Source organism: Microtus pennsylvanicus, chromosome 3 (assembly GCF_037038515.1).
Source record: "Microtus pennsylvanicus isolate mMicPen1 chromosome 3, mMicPen1.hap1, whole genome shotgun sequence".
In the NCBI taxonomy this organism is placed as follows: Eukaryota; Metazoa; Chordata; class Mammalia; order Rodentia; family Cricetidae; genus Microtus; species Microtus pennsylvanicus.
In genome coordinates, this window is record NC_134581.1 from 70259749 (window position 1) to 70282641 (window position 22893).

Sequence of the window (22893 nt, forward strand, 5' to 3'; positions counted from 1 at the left end):
CTGCAGAGATGGCTCAGTGGTTAACAGGACTGACTGATTTTCCAGAGGACCTGGGTTCAATGCCCAGCATCCACATGGAAGCTCACAACTGTCTGTTAATTTCAGTTCCAGGGACATAACACCCATGGAAAAAAAACCCCACTGCATGTATATGTATGTGTGTGTGTGTGTGTGTGTGTGTATATATATATATATATATATGTATATATATATATATACATATATATATATATATATATATATAGTGTGTGTGTGTGGTGTATCTCCCTCTGGAAGAGTAGCAAGTGCTCTTAATCACTGAACCATCTCTCTACCCCATAAGTGCTACTTAAAAAATATCATAATTAGTATCATACTTTAATGGCATGTTGAGGTCATTATTAGTATTTATTTCACTGTCACGTGAATAGATTTGCTGGAAACTTGATCACCAGTATAACCGTGTTGAGGTGGTGATATATTAAAGAGGTGGGAGGTGAACAGCTCTTGAGGGTTCCAGCATTGGGAAGGGCCGAAGCCGCTCTCAAGAAAGAGTTGCTATGAAGTGAGGCTCACCCATGTGCTAATTCACATGCAGCTGATTCCTTTCCTTTTATCTTGTATGCTGTAATGCAGCCAGGGCCATTCACCAGGACGTAGGAATTGGACTAGACACGTGAGACAAATGAACCTGTTTGCTTTATAAATTATGCAGCCTGGGGTATTTTGCTATGGCAACACATAATGGATTATCATAAGGCTCACGTAATCTAGTCATCTTTCTGGTACAAAAAATGCTTAATACCTAACTCTGAGGTAAGCTAGTAACAGTGAACATTACAGATTTATCTCTATTTTCATCCTTCTTTTTCAATGTGAGTTTGAAAAAATCACCCTCCTTTTCACAAGCTAGGAAGTGTCCTTCGTGCATTGAAGATTCAAATTGCCTCTTATTGTGTCCTGGAACACTTCTCAGAAAGAATATGAAATCACTTTTAGTACCATCGATATATTCAGGTGGATCCATTTCCTGTGGAGAAAACACACATTACATAGTTTTTGTTGTTGTTGTTGTTGTTGTGGTAGTTTGTTTTTTGAGACAGGGTTTCTTTGTGTAGTAGTCCAGGCTGTCCTGGAACTAATTTTTAGATCAGGGTGGCCTTGAACTTAGGATGATCTGCCTGCCTCTGACTTTCAAATGCTGGGATTAAAGACATATGCCTCCACTGCCTGGCCCAACATTACATAATTTTTGTTTGTTTGTTTGTTTTTCAAGACAGGATTTTTCTGTGTAGCTTTGGAACCTGACCTGGAAATGGCTCTGTAGACCAGGCTGGCCTCACACTCACAGAGATCTACCTGCTTCTGCCTCCAGAATTCTGGCATTAAAAGCATGTGGCACCATCCCCAACTACATAATTTTTACAGATATAAGCAACTGGGCCTAGAGCGATGGCTTCCTGCTCAGGTCTCTCAGAGTCTGGTATTTGGCTCTTGCATCCACATGGGGAAGCTCACAAATGCCTAAACTCCAGCACCAGAGAATCCAGCTCCCCATTCTGGCCTCCAAAGAAACACATGTATACACAGTTGTGCATCAGAAAACAAATTTTTTTAAAATGACTTTACCAATTTTTTATATGTGCACTATAATACTAAAAGTGTGTTACTAACCAACCTGAAGCAACTTTACTTTTTTCAAGAGTTAAGAAATAAACTTTCTGAAGGTAGAAGTACTGACTGCTTCTCTTTAATTCCTAACTTCCTATTTTCCTGTCCATTCTGACCTTTTCCACCTGGCACCCTCATCAACACACAGGCCTCTGGTTCCCCTATGCCCAGACCTTCCTTCTGTTCTCTTCCACCAAGGGAGTCCAGGTATGCTAACGATGAAGAGAAGTTCTAGCAGAGATGACCATCTCATCGGGCTAGTTTCAGTTCTTGTCTTCTTTAGTTGTTCTTAGCTAACACACTGACAGACTCCCCACTTTGGCTCAGTAGCTCTAGTTTCTGAATCATCATGAGAGGTGCGGGAGGTGTCCGAATCTCAGCTCCTTCTTTCTGTGATCCTGATACTACACTGTAGTGTGATTAGACCAGCAGCTGTTCTCCAGCTGGGTCTTGGGTTCCCCATTAGCCCAGCTGCACAGACTCAGTCTGTGGCCCCTGACTCTGCTTTCCAAGTATAACAATGCACAGTAGTCTCTCCCTTCTGTCCTGAGTTTAGTACAAGCGCTGATTCCTGTATGTTTTGTCCAGACACCAGGGTCCTAGTCAGGATTAGCTGACTAGAAACTGTAGTCTCTCCCACCGGAGCTGCCTGGTTTTACCTATTCTCACATTTTGTTTTCCTTTTAGGATGTATTAGAAAATATGAGAACTGCCCAAGGTTCTTCCATGTTAATTATGGAACTGATATTTTGGAGTTGATTTTGACCACATGGCAGTAAAGATCCCCATGATCCTATGGACTGACCAAGAAATCTCTAAAATTAAAAATACATTCTATCTTTTTGAGATGCATAGAAGATTCAGAAGGTGTTCTTTTGACAGAACTAGTTAAATTGACAGCCATAGTTCTTGGATATTTACCAACCTAGTATGGACTGTGACAGACGGTAGTATAAGTTGCCTTCTGATTAGCACCTGCTTCCGATGTTGTGCCTGGTCAACTGTTTGTAGCCACACCTGTTGTCAACGACTTTGAAAGATTATATTTAGATATTGGCCCCTCGTATACACAGAGACTGCCTATAGCCGCTACTTTACAGGGAAAGACAGTCAGAGATCTTCTCTCCCAACAAAGAAATCAAGGCCCAGAGACGAGGGCTGCAGGGCCTCCTGGAAGCTGCTTTTGGTGTGGTCTTTTGGCACCTCAGATCAGGCAGTGTTCTGATAGATAGCATACACAGTAAGCCCAGGGAAGAATAAGGAACCAGGGACTGTGCTGAAGTTGCAGGAGAGCGAAACAGTGAACTAACAAATGTAGACCAAAGAAAGATGCCTAAGGGAATCAATCCCCTGCCAGGAATTGAGCAGAGGGGGCTTGCCTCAGGCCCCAAGACAATATATAGGGCGATCCAGCAGTCTGTTTCCCAGACAAGGAAATCCATTCAGGTCCTTTGCAGAGCAACCCCAGGCAATGCAGGGCTCAATCTCAGCTCTGCCTTTTACAGTTTAACTCCTGCAATGGGGATGCAAGCTCTCTCCACTGGGGTTTATGGATCTTTATGGGAAGGCACTGTAGGATTATTATTGGGGAGAGGTAGCACCATCATGCAAGGGATGCTTGTTGCTTCTGGAGTCATTGACTGCTGATTTTGAAGGAGAAATCAAGGATATGCCTCACTCACCTAATGGAGTCACTGTGGTAAAGACAGGCCAGAGATTTGCACAATTAATTTTACTTTCTAAAGGGCAAATCAGAAATTAAGTCAAGGGAGGTAAGAGAGGAGAAGCTGGGTTTGATTCATCTGATACCTATTGGCTCTAAGCCATAGGTCCACAGTGACCAAACTCACTTTGTTTATAAATAGAAAAGGCGTTTCTGGTCTTCTGGATACTGGTGCGGATATTTCTGCTATAACTGCCAGTCGATGGCCTTTAAGCCTAAAATGGAGACTATTACACACTTACAAGGGATTGATCAAACTCAAAATCTTGAACAAAGTAGCAATGAACTTTACTGGAGAGACGGAGAGGGCCATGAAGAAACTTTTCAGCCATACTTTTTTCCTCATTTACCTGTAAATTTGTGGGGCTGAGACATTATGAACTGAATTGGGGTATATTTATATTTCCCCAACACAGTTACTGCTAATCAAGTGTTTCAGCAAGGGTTGTTACGCAATCAAGGACTGGGCAAGGAAAATGAGGGAAGGATCAATCCTATCATACCTAGCAGAAGTGCTCCCAGGGCAGGATTGGAGTACTTTTAGGAGATGCCACTGCACTCCATACAGACCATTTATTTGGAAAAGTGACGAGCCTGTATGGATTAACAGTGGCCTCTACCAGAAGGAAAATGACAAGCTGCCCAGCAGTTAGTGCAGGAACAGCTGGATAATGGTCACATTATGTCGTGGAATTCTCCTGTTTTTGTGATTAAAAAGAAGTCGTGAAAATAGAGATTAATACATGATTTAAGAGATGTTAATGAGACCATGCAGCCCATGAGGGCTTTATATAGCCTGGATTGCCTTCTCCTACAGCTATACCAAAAAATACTCATAAGACTATTATAGCTTTAAAGGATTGTTTTTATACTATCCCTTTGGCATGCCAATGATTTGCATTTGGTGTTCTATCAGTTAATTTCAAATAGTCAGTGGACCATCTCGCCTCAGAGCATGGCAAACAGCACTACATTATGCCAGCAATTTGTGGTTCGGGCTATGCAAAATGTTATAGACCAATTTCCACAAGTTTATATTATCAGTCATATGGATGCTGTCTTGCTTGCCTATAAAAATGAAGAAGTTTTGCTTGAGACACGTGGACAACTTTGAGAGAGTCTTACCCATGCAGGGTGGGTTATTGCCCTGGGGAAAGTGCAAAGGCACCCACCTTGCCAGTATTTAGATCATATGTTATCCTAAAGAAATGAAACCTCAGAAATTAGAAATTAGGAAGGATAGCTTACAGAATCTGAATGATTTTCATTGATTGTTAGGAGATATTCAATGACTGAGACATTATTTAAAATTCCCCACAGTGTTCCTTGAGCCATTAAGTGTAATTCTTTAGGTGAGCCGTGACCTGAATTCTACCAGATAGCTTACAGACGCTGGTAGACAGGTACTGATACAGGTGAAATATGCAATACAAAGCAGCAGGTACATTATATTAATTATGATCCACCTAGGCAGCATGTATAGTACCTAAAAAACCTACTCCCACAGTGGTATTATGGCAAAAATGGTCTGCTTATATGGATACACCATCCCATTTCGCCAGTCAAGGTACTAAACACTTCTTTTGAAGCAGTAACTCATTTAGTACAGAAGAACAGGATGGAATCTGGGTGATATTCTGGCAGGGAACCTACTGTGATCAATGTTTCTTACACTAAGCAACAGATTGATCTGTTATTTCTAAATAATGATTCTTAGGCAATTGTGTTTGCTCAATTTGAAGAGTAGACTGATAATCTTTTCCCAACTGATCAATTGCTGCAAATCACACAACTACATTTCTTTATTTTCCAAAAAAAAAAAATGTAATGAAAGATCCCTTAAAGGATGCTAGGTTAGTTGTTACGGCTGGTTCTTTCAATGGAAGAGCAGCATATGTTGTTGATAGTAAAGGATACGTAGTGCAAACAGATCCAGCCTCAGCTCAGACAGTTGCTCTGTGAGCTGTTGCTGTACTAATCCAGCTATTTGCAGATAAGGCATTTAATTTACGGATGGGCAGTAAGTACATTTTTAAAGCTCTTCATGTACTAGAAACAGTTCCATGCATTAGGACTAGTAATTATCAAGTTAAAATGCTATTCCAACAAATTCAAGATGCCATTCGTGAAAGAAAATTGCCAGGCTTTCTGAATCACATTAGAGCAATTCAAATCTTCCTGTTCCGTTGGCTGCAGGTAATTCTTTAGTTGACAAACTTACTCAGTTGATTGCTTTATCTCAAGTTGAGCTTGCTCAGTGATCACATGTTCTACATCATTAAAATAGAATACGTTTGAGAAAGCAGTTTGGATTAACAAGAGAAATTGGTCATTAGATTGTTAAGCAATGTGATATATGCCCACAATTTTACCTGTACCTTTTCAGGAAGGCCTGCTTCCTAATCATTTTGGCAAATGAATGTTACTCATATTGCAGAGTTTGACAAATTAAGATACGTGCATGTGACAATCAATACATACTCAGTTTTATTTATGGCCACAGCACAAACTAGAGAAGCTACTAACCATATGATAATTCATTGCTTAAAGTGTTTTTCATATATGGGAATCCCTAAAATTATAAAGACGAACAATAAGTCTGTGTATGTTAGTAAAGCACTTCAGCAATTTTGTTCCCAATGGAATATTGAACATAAAACAGGCATTCCTTATAATCCTCAAGGACAAGTAATTGTGGAGCATGTCCATGGCTCCTTGAAAACACAACTTCAAAAGAAAAAACAGGGGAGTTATACCCTCAGTCTATGTTGGAAAGGACATGATCCTGTTTTAATATGCCATTGGAGTCATGTTTGTGCTTTTTTTCATAGGAAGAAAATACTGCTTGTAAAATAGAGAAGTGCCAGCCCTGATGACATCATAGATGCTGGTGTCCCCATAGAAGAGTCAGAGTGAGGTCCTGAGTCTGTGTTCCTGACTTCCTTGGTGCCATCATGCTGCTGCCTGAGAAGGGATGGAAGATCGTGGTGATGGTTGGTGGTTCCCAGCTCCTTGGTGGACCTACTGCACAAACTTCCAGACCTTAGTGAGTCCTATTTACTTTGGAGCTAGACCAAGAATGCTGACTGAATATTTGGTAGTTTATCCATATTATATCTTAGGACACAGAACTCATTTTGCCAGTATGGTGTTCAATCTGCTGTTGAAATAAAAGGACTAAGAACTGAGACCTCAGAAAATTTCCCATCCAGGGGAGAGAGACTTGTTAAAGCAATGGAACTCTATTATGGAAGCAAAGAGTGACTGAAGCCCTCTTCAGAGATGAGGAGGAGTGGCATGAAAATTTTTGCTGCTCCTCAGAGACGGGGATGGTTTGAACTTAACTTTGAATGTTCAGAGCAGCAATGCAACTGAACTATAGGAGGAAAAAAAAGACTCATAGCTCACCCATCACAGACACCTCCTCTTGTCTTTTGATAAGATTGGATTTTAGAGAAATGTGATTTGACAAATTGTGTGTTTATTGTTAATTTCCATACTAGAAATATGGTATTGAGCTGTCAATGCTCGCAACTGCTTTAGTTAATTACGATGATGTTACTGATTAGAAAAAGATTATCACTTGTCTGAGAGAAATTTGACATGGAAAGTCCTTAGATTTGATATGTTTAATAAGACAAATTTGGATTTTGATGTAGCTAAAAATTGTTAAAGACATCTTGGACCATTTAAAAAAGTCCATCCCCTCTTGATCATCCTCTACTCTTTACTAGGAGATATTGTACACATGGGAGTATATGTATCACAAAGTATTATCTGCTTGCATATGACTATGTAGTTGTTGGTGAACTCTCTTGCAGGAAGTTGGCTCAGAGGTGCACAGCGCCTAGAGATGCACTCTCCCGTAACCCTTTATTTACAGAGACTTGTAGTCAATGGCAGGTAGATCCCCTCCCCAGCAATCTAAGACAGGACCTACATGACAGAATGTATGATGGGTAAGTCTGGAAAGTGGAAGAGGATGCCCAAGCCAGGCACAGTCTGTCCTGCAGCAGAAGCACAGGCTTTATAAATAAATTAAAAAGGGAGGAGATTGTGGAGGCCCACAGATACAGGTTCTGTTCCACCTTGACCAAAGGTCAGAGAGTTGGAACTTATTTTCACTCTTTCAAAGTTGTTGACAAGAGGTTGGCTACAAACAAGATATCCTGACCTAGGCTGTGACTTCGTGGTCTTTTGGACACTAAGATGGCCCACAGAGGTGAATTCACTCTACCCTGACCAAAGGCCACAGAAATCAAGCCTATTCCTGCCCCTTCATTTTAAAAAAGGAGGTTTGACATAGGGAGTGGCTGCCTACAGAATACTTGGTCTAGGGTGTATTCACTGCATATCCTGCCAAAAACATCAGAATGCTTAACTCAGAAAATAGTGGCTTGATGGCTCAAATATTGAAGCAAGTAATTGCTATGGTTGCCCTTTGTGTCATGTTGAATGCAATCTTTTGCCTTCTCCCTCCCCCTCACCTTTTGGATTGGGATATATAAGCATATGGAAAATAAATGTGGGCAGATTCAGTATCCAGTATACACCGTATAGCCCTCCCAGTTCTCTGTCCCTGTGTTTCTTTCATATCTTTGTTCCTCCTACCTAATTTTTCTAATCCATATACCCCTGCCCTGGAATATACGAACCCGTCGAGGCTAGACCCCAACAGTAAACCACAACTCAGGGAGAGATGATCCAGGACCAAGCTGAAGTTTAAAATCTAAATGAGAAGTAATCCTTGAACAAAACTCTAGTGATATGACAGGGAAATGAAGTTGGCTTTTACCTGAAATCAGCCTATGGCAATGATGGATACGGTCTGCATTAATGGGAGACCCTGAACATAGGTCCTGACATAGTGACATGCACCTGTAATCCGTGCAGTAGAGATGGAAGTAGAGATGGAAGAGTTAAAAGTTCCAGGCCACCCTCAACTACATAGTTTGAGATCAGTCTGGGATACAAGAAACCCTGTCTGAATAAAAAAAAAAATTCAGCTGGGGCCTTGACTGATCATCCAGAGGTCCTGAGTTCAGTCCCCAGCAACCACATGGTGGCTCACCTAATTTATAATGAGATCTTATGACCTCTTCTGGTGTATAAGCAAAGCATGCAGACAGAAAACTGTGAACTAATAAATAAATAAATACATGTTTAAAACAAACAAAAGAGCTTTCAGCCGTCTCTTCCTCTCAGACAGACTCAGAGACAAAATGAGACCACCGAGTATCAGCACACTAGACTGAAGGGGTGGACAGCTCCCCATACTCATCCACTTCAGTGGTTGTGTCTGCTCTTTGGGCTCTAGACAATTGGCCTGAGGATATCTGACGTTTATAATTTGTTCATTAATATGACTAAAATCAAAGTGAAACTGAATCTTACCTTAAAGGCAATGCTTTTGTCCTTACAGGAGAGAAGAGACATTTTTTCATGCTTCACAGAGAGGGTTACAGCCTCTCCCCTTGAGTGACAATCTGTATACGAATGTATTATCAGTCTGGTCTGGGGATTAGCTGAAATAAATATTAATAAATGAGACCATTAATTGGAATACTTCCCCTCCCCCAAACTGGCATCTATAGAAATTTAACCAAAGAATAGGTCAGTCACAATCTTGCAGTGAAGGTTTGGCCTGACGGCCAACAGACCTGAAGCCCAGCTGGCCACACTCCCCTTAAATTACACTTACAGGGTGTATAAACCATAGATGCGCAACATGAGTGTGTTAAAGTATTTGGAGTGTGTTAAAGATATTTTGATATTTTTCTTGATTTCTGATATTTTTTCTTGAGTGTGTTAAAGATATCACAAAGCCTGCCAGGTGTGGATGTAGACACTTATAATCCCAGCACTCTGGAGGCAGTGGCAGGTGGATCTCTGTGAGTTTTAGGTAATCCTAGTCTACAAAGTGAATTCCAGGATAGCCAGGGATACATAATGAGATCCTGTCTCAAATCAGAAATAAAGCCAATCATAAAACAGAATATTATTCTGAGCCTAAAGACTATGCTTAACCGTTGAATGTCCAATAGAGTATTAAAGCATTTGTTGAGGCAAAAAACTTAGGATAGGACTTTTTTGTTTTCAAGAATATACATTCAACTAGGCCCCAAACTGGGATATTTGGAACTTATGTCTTGAGACACTCTCATGCTCTGGTGGAAGAGATATTCATTTGAAATGCTTGTGTTTTACTTTTCATTTGAATTTTGAAGGTGTCTGCAGTATGCTCAGCTATAACCAGTGGGGATGAATGATCCAATTTGAGAAGGTTCTTCTATGGAGAATACAATTGATCTAGGGGAACCAGTGATACTCCTATAGACTCAGAGTGTGGTCACCTCTACCAGGGTCTTTACTGCATCTAAGCCCCCTCTCCCACCCCCCGCTTCATCTAAAAAAAGGGTGCTCTCTAAAGTGGAATTCTGTTTACTACTGTGACTTTCCATCTGAGGACAGGACCTGACATTTGAAAATGTGGGCAGTAAATGGAGTGGGGAGAAGCGGGTGGGTCTCTGTGCTTTTAAATAGGCAGAGAAAAGTACCACGTTGGTCAGCATCAGGCATGTCTTCAAACACAGCTTGTCTTTCTCTGCCAATGACCAAGAGAACTTGGTCATTCATGTCTCGTATTACACAGGTTTTAGATCGTTTCTTGCCAAAGTTGTCTGATTTCAGGTCTCCTATAACACACATCGAATCATTAATGGTAAGTTGTTTTATTAGATCCACAGACACACCTAGTAATTCTGTTTGCGGAGTCAGCACAACCCTCTGCTCTAGAAGCAGCAATGAGCAAGTTCCCCTGTTGAGCGTCACTGTGCTCCTAAGAGCACACCGGGTTTCCTGATTGCACTCGGAACTACTCTCCCTCCAAAGGTTTGAGTATTTTGCTTCCTGGCCAGTCTCCTTTGTGTTCTTACCGTTTCCTTCCTGCTGTCCATGTTCTTAGACATCACAAACCCTGTAGTCTCCTTCCTCTGGGACCTCTTCCCTAGCTGATCTTCTGCCTGCCCTTCCCTTCATAACTGCACCTAGTAGTGCTTCATTATAGCATCTTGTTAGTGTGGGACCCTCACCCCTTATTCTCAAAGGGGCGAGAAGAAATTTCCTAGCAGAATGTTTTTCCAGGAAGATAGTGGTCTTCCCCTCTCCCACCCGGGAGATTCTCCCAGAATCTCCCGAGCACAAGGTCACTTAGCTCAGCCCAGCCAGCCACCTGGTACAGGCTGATAAAGATGGCCTAACTCAAGAACAGTGGCCTTGCTCTAAGAACAAGGAAAAAGCTGACTTAACTGAATGGGAGGGAGCAAAAGTTCTTGCATCCGTGTCAGAGCAGCTTCAAAGATTCTCTTTGTGGTTATGCCTTTAAAAGCTTACCCCATAGAGGAGATACAACTCTCTTTACCTCGCTGTGACGGGGATGGAGATGAGTTCCAAACATGTTTGTATTATGCTGATTAAACCTTGCTTATTACAGTCTGGGCCTCTCTCGGGGTTGTAATCTGGGCACAAGAGTTAGTACCTTAAATCCTTAGCCAGATGCAAGGCGGTGGTGCCCACACTGAATCCCAGCACTAGGGAAGCAGAGGCAGGCAGATGTCCATGAGTTTGTGCCTGGTCTACAGAGCTAGTGCCAGGACAGCCAGGGCTACACAGAGAAACTCTGCATTGAAAAACTGAAAACCAAACCAAAACAACAAACCCCCAAAAAAGAAAAACAACCCCCCCAAATCCTCAACCTACTTATGCAAATATGAGAGCTATGCCACCATGGGCTGTCAATTGCCAGTCCTTGCTTCCGGTTGAGCTCTGTCTCTCCCAGCTGCAGGTTCAAGTCTTCTTGTTCTCAGGATCTTTACCCCACCATCTCTATTTTCCCTGTCAGGGAATTCTCTCTCTCTCTCTCTCTCTCTCTCTCTCTCTCTCTCTCTCTCTCTCTCTCTCTCTTGTGGATTATTCCTTTACACTGTGTGAAGATGCGTCTCTGTGATTGGTTTAATAAAATGCTAAATGGCCAATAGCTGGCAGGAGGTATAAGGGGGACTTCTGGACAGAGAGCTCTGGGAGGAAGAAAGGTAGAGTTGCCAGGTGGAGGCTGAGGGAACAAACATTCAGGAGGACAGAGAAAAGCCATGAGTCACATGGTAACACATAGATGAATAGAAATGGGTTAATTTAAATTATTAGAACTAGTTAGGAACAAGCCTAAGCTAAGGCCAAGCTTTCACAATTAATAATTGTTTGGGTGAAAATGTCACTCCAGGCTCTATTTGGGTGTAAAGTTCATTTTCAAGCCCCCTCCCCTGGGAGCTGCCTCTGTCTAGACTCCATCTTTGAGAAAGTCTGCCAAACGATGACCCCTCCCCAGAGATGCTCAAGACCACTCCCACAGGGTATTTAAAGAGCACCCCAGAGAACAAACATGTGGTTTCCTGGTCTTCCTTCCCTGTCTCCTCTATGAGGGCCTGGAAAGCCATCCAGGAGTGCTGGCATCCATTAAACCTGGCCTTTTTCTAATTCAGTTTGATTTGGTATGATTTGGACCATTGGGTCAGTGGAAAGGTTTATAGGGATGCAAAAACTTTTCAATAATGTCTCTATGCCATTTTTTTGTGAGCTGGCAACCCCAAAAAATCCATCTACTCTCTCTATATCTATATATTTAAATTATATGTGTATGTAATTAATTTATTTTTCAATACAGGGCCTTTTTGTATAGTCTTGGCAGTCCAGGAATTTGCTCTGTAGATCAGGAATGCCTCGAACTTAGGGATATGCCTATCTCAGCTTCCCAAAGTTCAGGGATTAAAGGTGTATTCCACCACACCAGGCTAGGGAATTATCTCTTGCTAGTACATAATAAACTCAATGGAGGGACCATTGAGGCTTTGATTTGCCAACCTGCAGTTCTGCTCCCTAGAGGTTATTCTGAAGAAACAGTGAGACACATGTGCTAATGCTGTTGTACAAGAATGCTGCTGCGTGTGCTGCTGCACACTCGTGACCCTACACTCGGGAGGTGAAGGCAGGTGGGTCACAGTTTGAGGCCGGTCCAGGTGATAGAGTGACTTCTCGGTTAGTGTAGGCTACGTAATAGCAACCAGTGTCAAATCAAGCCAGACAACAGAAATGTCCAAGCACCATGCAAGGGTGCTATAATCAGCAGAAGTAAGACAGAACAACCTAAGTCAATTAGCCGAGGAATTCAAGTTTTAATATGCTCTCCCGTAGAATTATCTGAATTTAATGTAGCTGTAATTATTAACTACCCCTTGGACATCTCTATGGACAGTTTCTCCCAGCAGACAATAGACGTGTCTAAGTATCTTCTAATTTGTAAAGAGAGAAAAATAAATTTATACTTTACCATCATCTTCAGCTAAAGGGAGGAAAAAGAAACATAATATGTTAAATTATATAGTTCAGCTCATCATGTCCCCTCCCCTCACTTTTAGAACTCTATTCTTCCTTCCATAGTCCCCCTCCCCCTTTTCAGGGTCTTGCTAAAATGCTCTGGCTGCCTTCCAACTCAGTTTGTAAACCAGGTGTCCTCCAACTCACAGATATTCACCTGCCTCTTCCTTCTCTGTGCTAGGATTAAAGGCATGAGCCACGATCCTGCCCCCATTCCTCACCCCTAAACTCTATATAATGGTGATGGGCTCTGTTGACCTACATTAGGAATATCACATGACAAACATTCAGGAGCCCATAAAATTAAGCTTATTAGGGTTTGTGTTTATACAAGTGTGTTAGGTTTATTCTTAAATCTAGGGCTAGAGAGATGTTCCAGTTCTTAAAACACTGTCTGTTCTTCCAAAGGACCACGGTTCAATTCCCAGCACCAACATGGCAGCTCACAACCTTCTGTAACTCCAGTTCCAGGGGATCCAACACCCTTTTATGGCCTCCAAGGACACTGCATGCATGTATTGAACAGACATAAATGCAGGAGAAACAAGTACACACATAAAATAGCAATAATTAACAATTTAAATCCAGGATTTGTAATTTCAGTACATAGCTAAAGTATTTTTTTAATAAACTGGCAAACTTTCCTTTTAAGTTTATCTATTCACCTGAATGGTGTAGACAGAACTCTAGGCCTAGAATCTCATAAATTTCATTTCTTTTGGGAAGCAGTGTTTCCTCAATGGTACATTTTCATGAGGGCACCAGCCACCATTTTGGTGACAAACTGCTGGAGTGTCAACCCAGGACATGGGGCAGGGCACTGAATCTTGGAAATCAGTTTTGTTTTGTTTTATTTCTAAAGCAGAGTGTGTGTGTGGGGGGGTCATTAACATTTTGGTAGAATTTGATGATAAACAGGGGTCCAAACTCACTTCTTGATTTCATTTCTACTTGAAAACCTGTACCCGAGCCCCACATTTATCTTATTGGTTTAAACTTACGTATAAAGTAAAGTGTGTTGTCAATAAATGCCATTTCCCTGAAGTTGATGCACAAGCCTTCGTCCAGTGCGGCAGCCAACATTATTCTAAGGAAAGCAAAGAGTAACCCATGAAGAGGCAGAGATTGCTCTTCGTACACATAAAATGAACAGACCTCTTACCTTTCTTTTTTTTTAGATTAATTTTGTTTGCATGTATGTCTGTGCACCACAGGCATGCAGTTCTCATGGAGGGCCAGAAGAGAGCATTGGATCCCCTCCAACTGGAGTTACAGATGGTTGTGAGGCACCATGTGGGTGCTGGAAACTGAACCCCAGTCCTCTGGAAGAGTAGCCAGTGCTTTTAATGGTTGAGCCATTTCTCCAGCTCCTTAATACTGCCTTCTAAACCTTCGCATTTGAAAGTCATTCATCATTCAGTATGCTGATGGAAACTGCAATGTTTAATATATGTGAAGCAGGAGTCTGTAGCACGCATGTTTATGTTCTTTGCAAACCCTTAGCTATTTGGAACCAGGAGAATGCTGTTTCATAATATTTTAAAGGGTGACTCCTAGCGAATACTGGCTAGGAGTGCTATGAATCCCTAGTGAAAATATGGCTCCCTAGTGAATGATTAGTTTTGTGTTCACTGGGGATGCTAGAAATACTGGGGACCAGTTCTATCTGAACTGAAAAGCCAGTGGCCTCCTGTAGATGAGATGCTGAAGGTTCGTGACCTCACTGCTACAGTGGTAAAGAAGAGGAGGAGACAGTGGTAGCATTTCCACCTAGTGTTTGGGGCAGGGTGGGAGAAGGCTGAGAGGTTCTGACATTTGGTGGGTTTCCTCCAAAGGCAGCAGCAGCTCTTGACCTGAAGTCTGGCTTGTCTGTGTTCGTGCATGAATATTACATAAATATGGTGTTTCTGCGACAACCTCCATGTATTTGCTTTCCCCCTTTCCCTCACCCTACTCTATATTTTATGTGTATGTCCTTCCAGAGTTTTGTCACGGGGTAAGGGTTTGCCATGGAGTCCCAAGTATGAGAAATCTGTGACTTTGGGGAGAAAAACAAGACATATTTATTCTCATTTATTTCTAAGCTGAAATGTAGCCCTCCTCCTGGGGTTATGAAGGAACAAACCACAGTTCCTTGACCCTGCTACTAGTTGAAATGCTCACTTATTAGCAGCCACTGTAGGTCCCAGGAGTCTTGAGATGGTTTAAGCTTTATCACCTGAAATTTCTTCAGTAGATCTTGTTGCTTTATGTATTAATTAGGAGCACAAAAAACAGTATATTTTTTACAAGAATGATCTGGAGTTTGAGGCTATGTAGTAAGATGCTACCTAAGACCCTGCCTCAATAACCGCCTCCTTGGCTTTTAATAACTATTCTAATTTAAGGAGTTTCCTGCATTTACTTTAATGTTTTGATGACGAACTTGATGAAAGCAGCCTCCTCAGGTCTCTCTGTCCTTCCCGTGGTTACTGGAAGGTTCTCTTGACACCTTCCTCTCCTGTAGTAGCAAAGAGACTTCTCTGAAGTTCTCTGTCTCCTGAAGGCGGGTCCACTAAAGAGGAACACAATTACCTTCAATCATTTACTTCTCTGTTTTCCCCTATAGAGATGGGGTCCTGTAGAAATCATAGTCCTCCTGCCTCAGCTGCTGGAGTGTTGGGATCCCAGGTGTGGCCTCCTTGTCTGCATCTGACTCTGTGGTCAGGCTCCCCCAACAGTATTTCATCCTGCTTTAAAATCACCTGCAAGCCTTCTACTTCCTCTCTGAATAAGGAATCCCAACTTCGCTCCTGGCTTCGGAAAGTTATAATGTTTCAGGTTGCTCAGGTGCTTGCACATGTTAATTGTCTCTTGTAGCCTTTGCTTCCGATAATCTGTTGACTGCAGTCTTATTTCAGCAGACTCAAATTTGGGACCTTCAGGAAGACTTGGAACTTCCCCTACACCACAGCAGGTTCTAGGGAGCAGCTGGTGTCCTGTGTGGTGAGGAAGTTAATGAACGGAGCTCCCAGGACTGTGTCTGAGTCACAAGTGTTAATTGTTTTTATGGTTTGTAGGTACCAAGAATCGTGATGAGAGTTGGTGTTCATGTGTCAGTGCTGGAGGTGGGGCCTTGTGGAGTAGCCCACAGGAAGGAATGGATTAGTGCTTTTCTCAAGAGAGGCCACTTTAAAGAAGATTTATTTTAACTCTCTCTCTGTCTCCTGTGTGTGATTGTGTGTGTGTGTGTGTGTGTGTGTGTGTGTCTGTGTCTTTGGATCCCCTGGAGCTCTAGTTACAAATGGTTACAGATCAACTGTATTTATTACTTTTAAGTCTCTCTTTCTCTCTCTCTCCCTCTTCCCTGCTGCTTCTTCCTCTAAACTGTCTAACTTTAGGTATTCTCTTATAGGTATAAGAAAATGGAGTTAAACAGTAGTATTTAGAGGAATATTTATAAATCTGTACTTTTAAGAACTCATTAATTTTTTATAGCATAATCCGAGACCAAGCACTTATGGTAGAAGAAAATAAAACTCATTTGAAAAACTCAATTTTAGCGAAACCAACCTAAAGTATTAGTTACATGGTAGATGTTTACCTACTCAACCTAGCTTCAGTTCCTTATATCCAAAGGTAAATAGTTATCAAGCGTATTTCATATTCTAATCAATAAATGGGTAAAGGAACTGAATGTGCAGTTCAGTGAACTACAAATGGCTGAAAAATACATGAAAAGGAGGTTCACAGCTTTAGCTGCCAGAGAAACATGAATTAAAAATGCATTGAGCTGCTGGAGAGATGGCTCAGTGCCCGAGAGCATGTACTGGTCTTCAGAGGATCTGAGTTCAGTTCCCAGCACCTACATCAGCTGGCTCACAATTGCCTATAATCACCAGCTTCAGGTGACCTGATGTCTCTGGCCTCCGTGGGAGCAAATACTCTCAGGCACACACTCCACAGTTGCACAAGCACACACATGATTTAAAACTTTAAAAAAACAAATACTATAAAAGTACATTGAGTTTTCATTTCACCCCACTCAGAATTTCTATCATCAAGAAAACACAAGAACAAAATAGAAAGGAAATTTCTAACAAAGCTGGCAAGGATGCAGAGAAAAAGGAATCCTTCTATGTTCCTGGCACAAATGTAGCTTAATTTAATCTCTATGGAAACCACAATGGAGGTCTCTCTCTCTCAAAAACAACAAGTAGAATTTTCATATTTTCCTGGTATATCACTCCTGGGTATATACCCAAATAAATCAAAGCCACACACAGTGGGGATACTCATGGCACTGTTCCCTGGGCCAAGTTATAGAATCAGTTGGTGTACACCAGCAGATGAATAGATAAAGATGCATATTAACATAATGGAGTATTATTCAGCCATACAGATGGATGAATTACATTTCTTGGTGGAAAAATGATTGAAACCAGAAGTCACCACCTTAAATGAAATAAGCCAGACTCAGAATGAGAAGCATATTTGTTGTTAGTTTATAATGGCTTATATTGTCTTCTCTAATATTATATAAGATATATCTTTCTTTCTTTTTCTTTCCTTTTTGTTTGTTTGTCGAGATAGGGTTTCTCTGTGTAGTCCTGGCTGTCCTAGAACTTGCTCTATAGACCAGGTTGGCCTCAAACTCAAAAAGATCCACCTGCCTCTGCCTCCTGAGTGCTGGGAAAAAAGGCATATCCATCACTGTCCAGCTCATGATTTTTAAAAATAATTTTCCTGGAATACAGCAAACATTATGATTAAAAATTGGATTTTTAAAATACTAGTATTTACTATAGTGATTGTTTAATTATTCATTGAGCTTAGAGGACTCAGTTACCCTAAAAATACTACTCCCATGGCTGGAAAGACAGATCAGTATTTAAGAGCACTGACTGCTCTTCCAGAGGACCCAGGTCCATTCTTAGCATCCACAGGGTAGCTCACAACCATCTACAACTCCTGTTCCAGGGGATCCAATGCCCTCTCCTGGCCTCCACAGGCAGCAGTCGTACAAGCAGGCAAAACATCCATATACATAAAATAAATCAATTATTTATGAGTTTACCACTCCTAAATGGGTCTGGTGGTACATGTCTGTACTCCCAACATCAAGAAGCCAGAGCAATAGAATCATGCATTAGAAAGAGTCCACCATAGGCGACATAGTAGGATAGTAGGACCTTGTCTCAAAAAAAAACAGAGGTTGGGGATGTGGCTCAGTGTTTTAGAGCTTGGCTGGGATGCACAAGGCTCTGGCCTTTAAAAATTACAATGACAGCATTGAAACCAAACACTCTTCCCATAGGTCTTGAACTTGTTTGCACTTTAGTTACTAGACATGTAATATCAGTCAACTGTGGGACTAGAAGCTGGATGAAACTGCCGTTTAAAAATCTTTTTGCTTCTGACCAATTTTCATTGGTGGATTCTTCTGTTAGATTTAGCAGACTGGTTCTGAAATATATGGGACTGAAAAAACATCCCTAAAGTCATACGCACAGTTTTAATGTTTATGTCTGTGTACAGTTTTCTGGGTCGAAACTTCATCCTTTTGTCGGGTTCTCTTAGAGCTACCGGACGGTGGTGGCACACACCTTCCCTCCTGGCACTTGGGAGGCAGAGGCAGGCGGATCTCTGTGAGTTCAAGACCAGTATGGTCTACAAAACAAGTTCCAGGACAGCCCGAGCTGTTATACAGAGAAACCCTGTCTCAAAAAAACAAAAAAGAAAGAAAGAAAAGAAAATGCGTAGAGCCTGTGTTGTGTTTCACTTGTCTAAAGGCAGCCCTTGTGTTTCATTTGTTGGCACTGAATTGTAAAAGGGGGCAGAAGGACATAACCTTCAAGGTATTCTGAGACCTATGCTTCTCTTTCATTTAGCCAGCTCAAACTGTTTTTTTCTTTTTTTTTTAAAGAAATGCTGCATTTTCTCTAAAGATTACACAGTTATTGGTATCATTATTATTTTAAAGAGGTCCATTAGTGATCGCTAAATTACACTCTCGTGATACCTGTCTCAGTGAGGTCCAAGACTGCCTGTATTCCACAGATACGTAACCTGCCTTCTTGCCTTTAAGAAAGTGTCTTGTGCTCAGAGACATGACGGATATGCCGTCTGATTCTGCGTTCAGCATGGGTCTGCTGGCATACTGTTTACGTGCTGACTGTGTAAGCCATCGTGTGATTGGTTGACATGTTTGTCCTTCCTCACCTCTGTGAATCTTCTCTTTCTTGTAGCTGGTTCCAAGGCTGCCTCTCTCCACTGGACTAGCGAGAGGGTTGTCAGTGTTCTGCTCCTGGGCCTGCTCCCGGCTGGGTACTTGAGCCCCTGCTCTGCGGTGGACTACTCCCTGGCTGCAGCCCTCACCCTGCACAGCCACTGGCAAGTACAACAGTCCTTCTGCATTGTCTGTTTGGTCTGTTGGCTGCAAATCTGTCTGTCTGTCTGTTCATGAAGAAAGCACTGATTGAGATTCTCAAGACTTCTAGAAAACTTAAAAACATACAAACAACTAGCAGTGATTAAATAGATCCTGGTTCGTGGGAAGTTTATTGATATTTAAATTATTTTGAGTCAGGATAACTGGGCTGGCCTTAAGCTTGAAATTGTCTTGACTCAGCCTCAAGTGCTAGGATTGCGTATGTCCACTTTTGTCTTAGCCACTTTTCTGTTGCTGTGAAGAGACCCTATGGCCAAGACTTTATTTGGGACTTAGAATTTCAGAGGGTGAGTCCACGACTGTCATGGTGGGGAGCATGACAGCAGGCAGGCAGGTGTGGCTCTGGAGTCGTAGCTGAGAGCTCACATCTTGATCCATAAATAGGGGCAGAGAGAGAGCTCTGGGATGGTGAGAGTTTATTGAAACCCCAAAGGTGCCCCCAGTGACACCTCCTGCAAGGCCACACCTCCTAATCCTCCCCAATTGGGGACTAAGTAGTTAAGTAGTCAAATCACCGCAATCAGAGTGCCCTGCATGCATCCCTCTGCTTGTTTGCTCTCTTAATTTTAGTAATCTTTGACTCCCAATCTCTTCCTCCTGTATCTTTTGTTCTTTTGAGACAGGGTCACTTGTAGCCAAGTATGACACTTGAACTCCTGATCCTCCTGCCTGCAGCTTCCAAGTATTGGGATCACAGACCTGTGTTGTCAAGTCTAGCCTTCTCCTGTACACTTTTTGATATGGATGGTCTTTCACTCTGCACACCTGGCTGACCTGGAACTTAGAAGGTGGTCTAGGCTGTCCTTGAACTCTGCCTCCCTTGTCCTGGGATAACAGGTGTGCACCGCCACACCTGGCACATCCTCGCGCTATGTGAATTATTGTCATTCCATTGTGTCCTTTTTTTTAAAAAAAATATTTATTTATTATATATACAGTGCTCTATCTGCATGTATGCCTGCAGGTCAGAGTAGAGTACCAGATCTTATTACAGATGGCTGTGAGCCACCATGTACTTGCTGGGAATTGAACTCAGGACCTCTGTAAGAGCAGCCAGTGCTCTTAACCTGACACATCTCTCCAGCACCGCCATTTTGTTCTTACTTATTCAGACCTCATATCTGGTCACCATCCTTAACCACAGCAGTAATCTCTATATTGACCCCCCCCCCTTGTGTTTGATGCCAATACAGCAGCCCCACTATCCTGTTAAAATATGAGAACCTGGTGCAGTTATTTCTTGTTTTTTTGTGACTTCTGCTTGAATGTGTGTATGCATGCAAACTCTAAGGACAGTGCCTATGGAGACCAGAAGAGGGCACCAGATTCATTCTCTCTTTCTCCTTCTTTCCCCACCTTCCCTTCCCCCTCCCCTCTCCTCTTTCTCACACACACACCACATACACATTCACACTAAAGTGCGGTGCTTATGGTGGTGAAAAGATGCCAGCAGATAAACACACACACACACACACACACACACACACACACACACACACACATTTGTTAAAACTAACATTTAAGAGCAGCCTTAGCAGATAAACACACACACACACACACACACACACACACACATTTGTTAAAACTAACATTTAAGAGCAGCCTTAGCAGATAACCCCATCCTATAACCTATATGCCTATAACCCCAGCCATTTAGAGACAGAGACAAGAAAACGAGTTTGAGACCAGACTGCTCTACATAGCGAGTCCCTGTCTCAACAACAACAACAAACCGAAAAGATGAAGCAGAGGAAAAGGAAGCTTTTCTATAGCTGCCTTATAATTTTAGAATTGTCCAAAATGAAAATGGATTCTGATTGCATTAGTGTTTGCCTCTTTTTTGAGGCAAACTTTTTTGAGACAAGGTTTCTCTATGTAGTCTTCGGCTGTCCTGGAACTTGTTCTACACAAGAATGGCCTGGAACTTCAGGGATCTGTCTGCCTCTGCCTCTCAAGTGCTGAGATTACAGGGGTTCTCCCCACCTCCATGCTCTGTTGGCATTGTGTTATATGATGTCCTAGTCAATAAACGTCTTAAACAGGGAAGTGAGTTAGTAGAGAGCATGAAGCTTATGAAAAAATATTAGTCACAGGAGAGCAGACCTGTGGGATGGGGACACAGCTTTCTCTATGGGTCAGTCCCATGGCATTGCGAATCCCCACGCCTGTTGCTCAATTTCTCAGCTGCAGACACTGAGCAGAGGGTAAGCTGGCACTGAGCCAGCTGCAGCAGTCAGTGCCAGGTGCTCCATTCTGTCTGGAACTTCCTCTCTCTGCTGTCACCAGCACGAGTGACAAGGAATGCTGTGACAGCCAACTGTAAAGGAAAGTGATGGAGACAGGGACTTGGAGAGGTGGCAAAACTCTCCTGGGGCGATGATTTGGGATGAATTTAATTCTAATTGGGAGGTGATTTGAAATTAGTTCTAACTTGAAGGTGATTTGGAATGAATTAGTTCTGTGCTCTTAAACAAAGGGACAGAGTTGAGACTGTGTGACTGCTAATGAATTATCCAGAGAACTAGTTAGTAATAGTCTGTGTCAAAGTCCCTGAGTCAGGGCTCTCTAGAGTAGCAGATCAGGCACAGTGAGTTGTGAGTCTCTCTCTCTCTCTCTCTCTCTCTCTCTCTCTCTCTCTCTCTCTTGCTCTCTGTCTGTCTCTCTGTCTGTCTCTCTCTCAACATATATATAAAGGAGATTTGTTAGAATGACTTACAGGCAGTGATCTAGCTAATCCAACAATGCTGGCTATGAATGAGACGTCCAAGAGTCCAGAAGTTGCTCAGTCCCCAAGGCTGGATGTCTCAGCAGGTCTTCAGTAGATGCTGGAATCCCAAAGATGAAGGCTGCAAAGCCAGTGAAGGAATGGACTTGCTAGTAAGGTGAAGGCAAGCAGGCAAATAGCAGAAGCTTCCTTCTTTCCTGTCCTTATATAAGCTTCCAGCAGTAGGTGTTGTTATGGTTTTCGTCTCTTTAAGAGACAAGCCACACCCACTCCCGCCCCCATCTGCTGAGCCAGGCTGATCTTCAGCTTCCTGCCTGAACTCTCTCTCTCTCTCTTCAGTCTCCTCTAGGAGAAGCAGCTTTGCTTGTGCCTCTCTCCCCACTTTTCCGCACCCCCACCCCGTGTGCTGTTCTTCTCCTTCCCCCCTCCTCTAAGTAATAAATATCTAATTCTCTTCTGTACAATGTGTCTGCCCATGTGCCTTCTACCCACCACCTGCTCACACCCCCAAGCTCGCTGAAACCAGCCCAGTGCCACATGGTTGGGCCCAGCCCAATGCTGATGACTCTCCCGGTCAGGGAGTCACAGCTAGGGTCCAGCAGCCATCTCTGCCTGGGACTGACCAGCACACCAGCCCGCCCTCCCGCTATGTGTCAGGGACCAGCAGCCATCTCTGCCTGGGACAAGCTGCTCTGTGGGCCTGCTGCTTGCCACTGCTGGGGATCTTGCAGCATTTTTAACAGGTGTGGCCCAGGTTCAAAATGTGTCTTGACACCTCAAGATCTGAATTAAAGACCCAAGTCTTCCTGCCTCATTAGGATCAAAAAAAAAAAAAAATCAAGCAAAAAAATCTCTCACAGGTGTCTTCTCCATTTCTGGATTGTAATTTATTCCAGATCTTGACAAGTTGTCAATTAAAACTAACCATCAGAGAGT

General features: G+C 42.5%; 1 protein-coding gene and 1 long non-coding RNA gene across 4 annotated transcripts in view; one reads left to right on the plus strand and one right to left on the minus strand.

The window, feature by feature from the left end:
* LOC142846098 (uncharacterized) overlaps window positions 1-19150 on the plus strand; it is a 28609-nt gene extending 9459 nt beyond the window's left edge. For both annotated transcript variants that reach the window (XR_012910029.1, XR_012910028.1), the window contains 2 exons: window positions 6205-6419; window positions 19030-19150. This is a non-coding gene — a long non-coding RNA (uncharacterized LOC142846098). The remainder of the gene's footprint in view (window positions 1-6204; window positions 6420-19029) is intronic.
* Window positions 661-22189, minus strand: Il18 (interleukin 18). 2 transcript variants are annotated; one of them, XM_075965967.1, is made up of 5 exons: window positions 21949-22186; window positions 13804-13889; window positions 9931-10068; window positions 8768-8898; window positions 661-1009 (listed from the first exon to the last, which is right to left on the minus strand). In XM_075965967.1, the coding sequence occupies exons 2-5, from the start codon at window positions 13883-13885 to the stop codon at window positions 785-787; spliced, it is 576 nt and encodes a 191-aa protein (XP_075822082.1). In that variant the 5' UTR covers window positions 13886-13889; window positions 21949-22186; the 3' UTR covers window positions 661-784. The 2 variants fall into 2 exon arrangements, with proteins under 2 accessions (XP_075822082.1, XP_075822083.1); XM_075965968.1 differs by lacking the exon at window positions 9931-10068 and having other exon boundaries at window positions 21949-22189.
* Window positions 22190-22893: the final 704 nt, after the last annotated feature.

Bases quoted from the DNA above. Each gene is read 5' to 3' on its own strand.
- Il18 (XM_075965967.1), bottom strand. From the start codon at position 13,885: ATGTTGGCTGCCGCACTGGACGAAGGCTTGTGCATCAACTTCAGGGAA. The intron at 8,899-9,930 runs GTACTTTTCTCT...TATTTATTTCAG, and splicing joins GCCTGATGCTGACCAACGTG to CTAATCCCCAGACCAGACTG. The intron at 1,010-8,767 runs GTAAGATTCAGT...TTTTCTCCACAG, and splicing joins ACAAAAGCATTGCCTTTAAG to GAAATGGATCCACCTGAATA.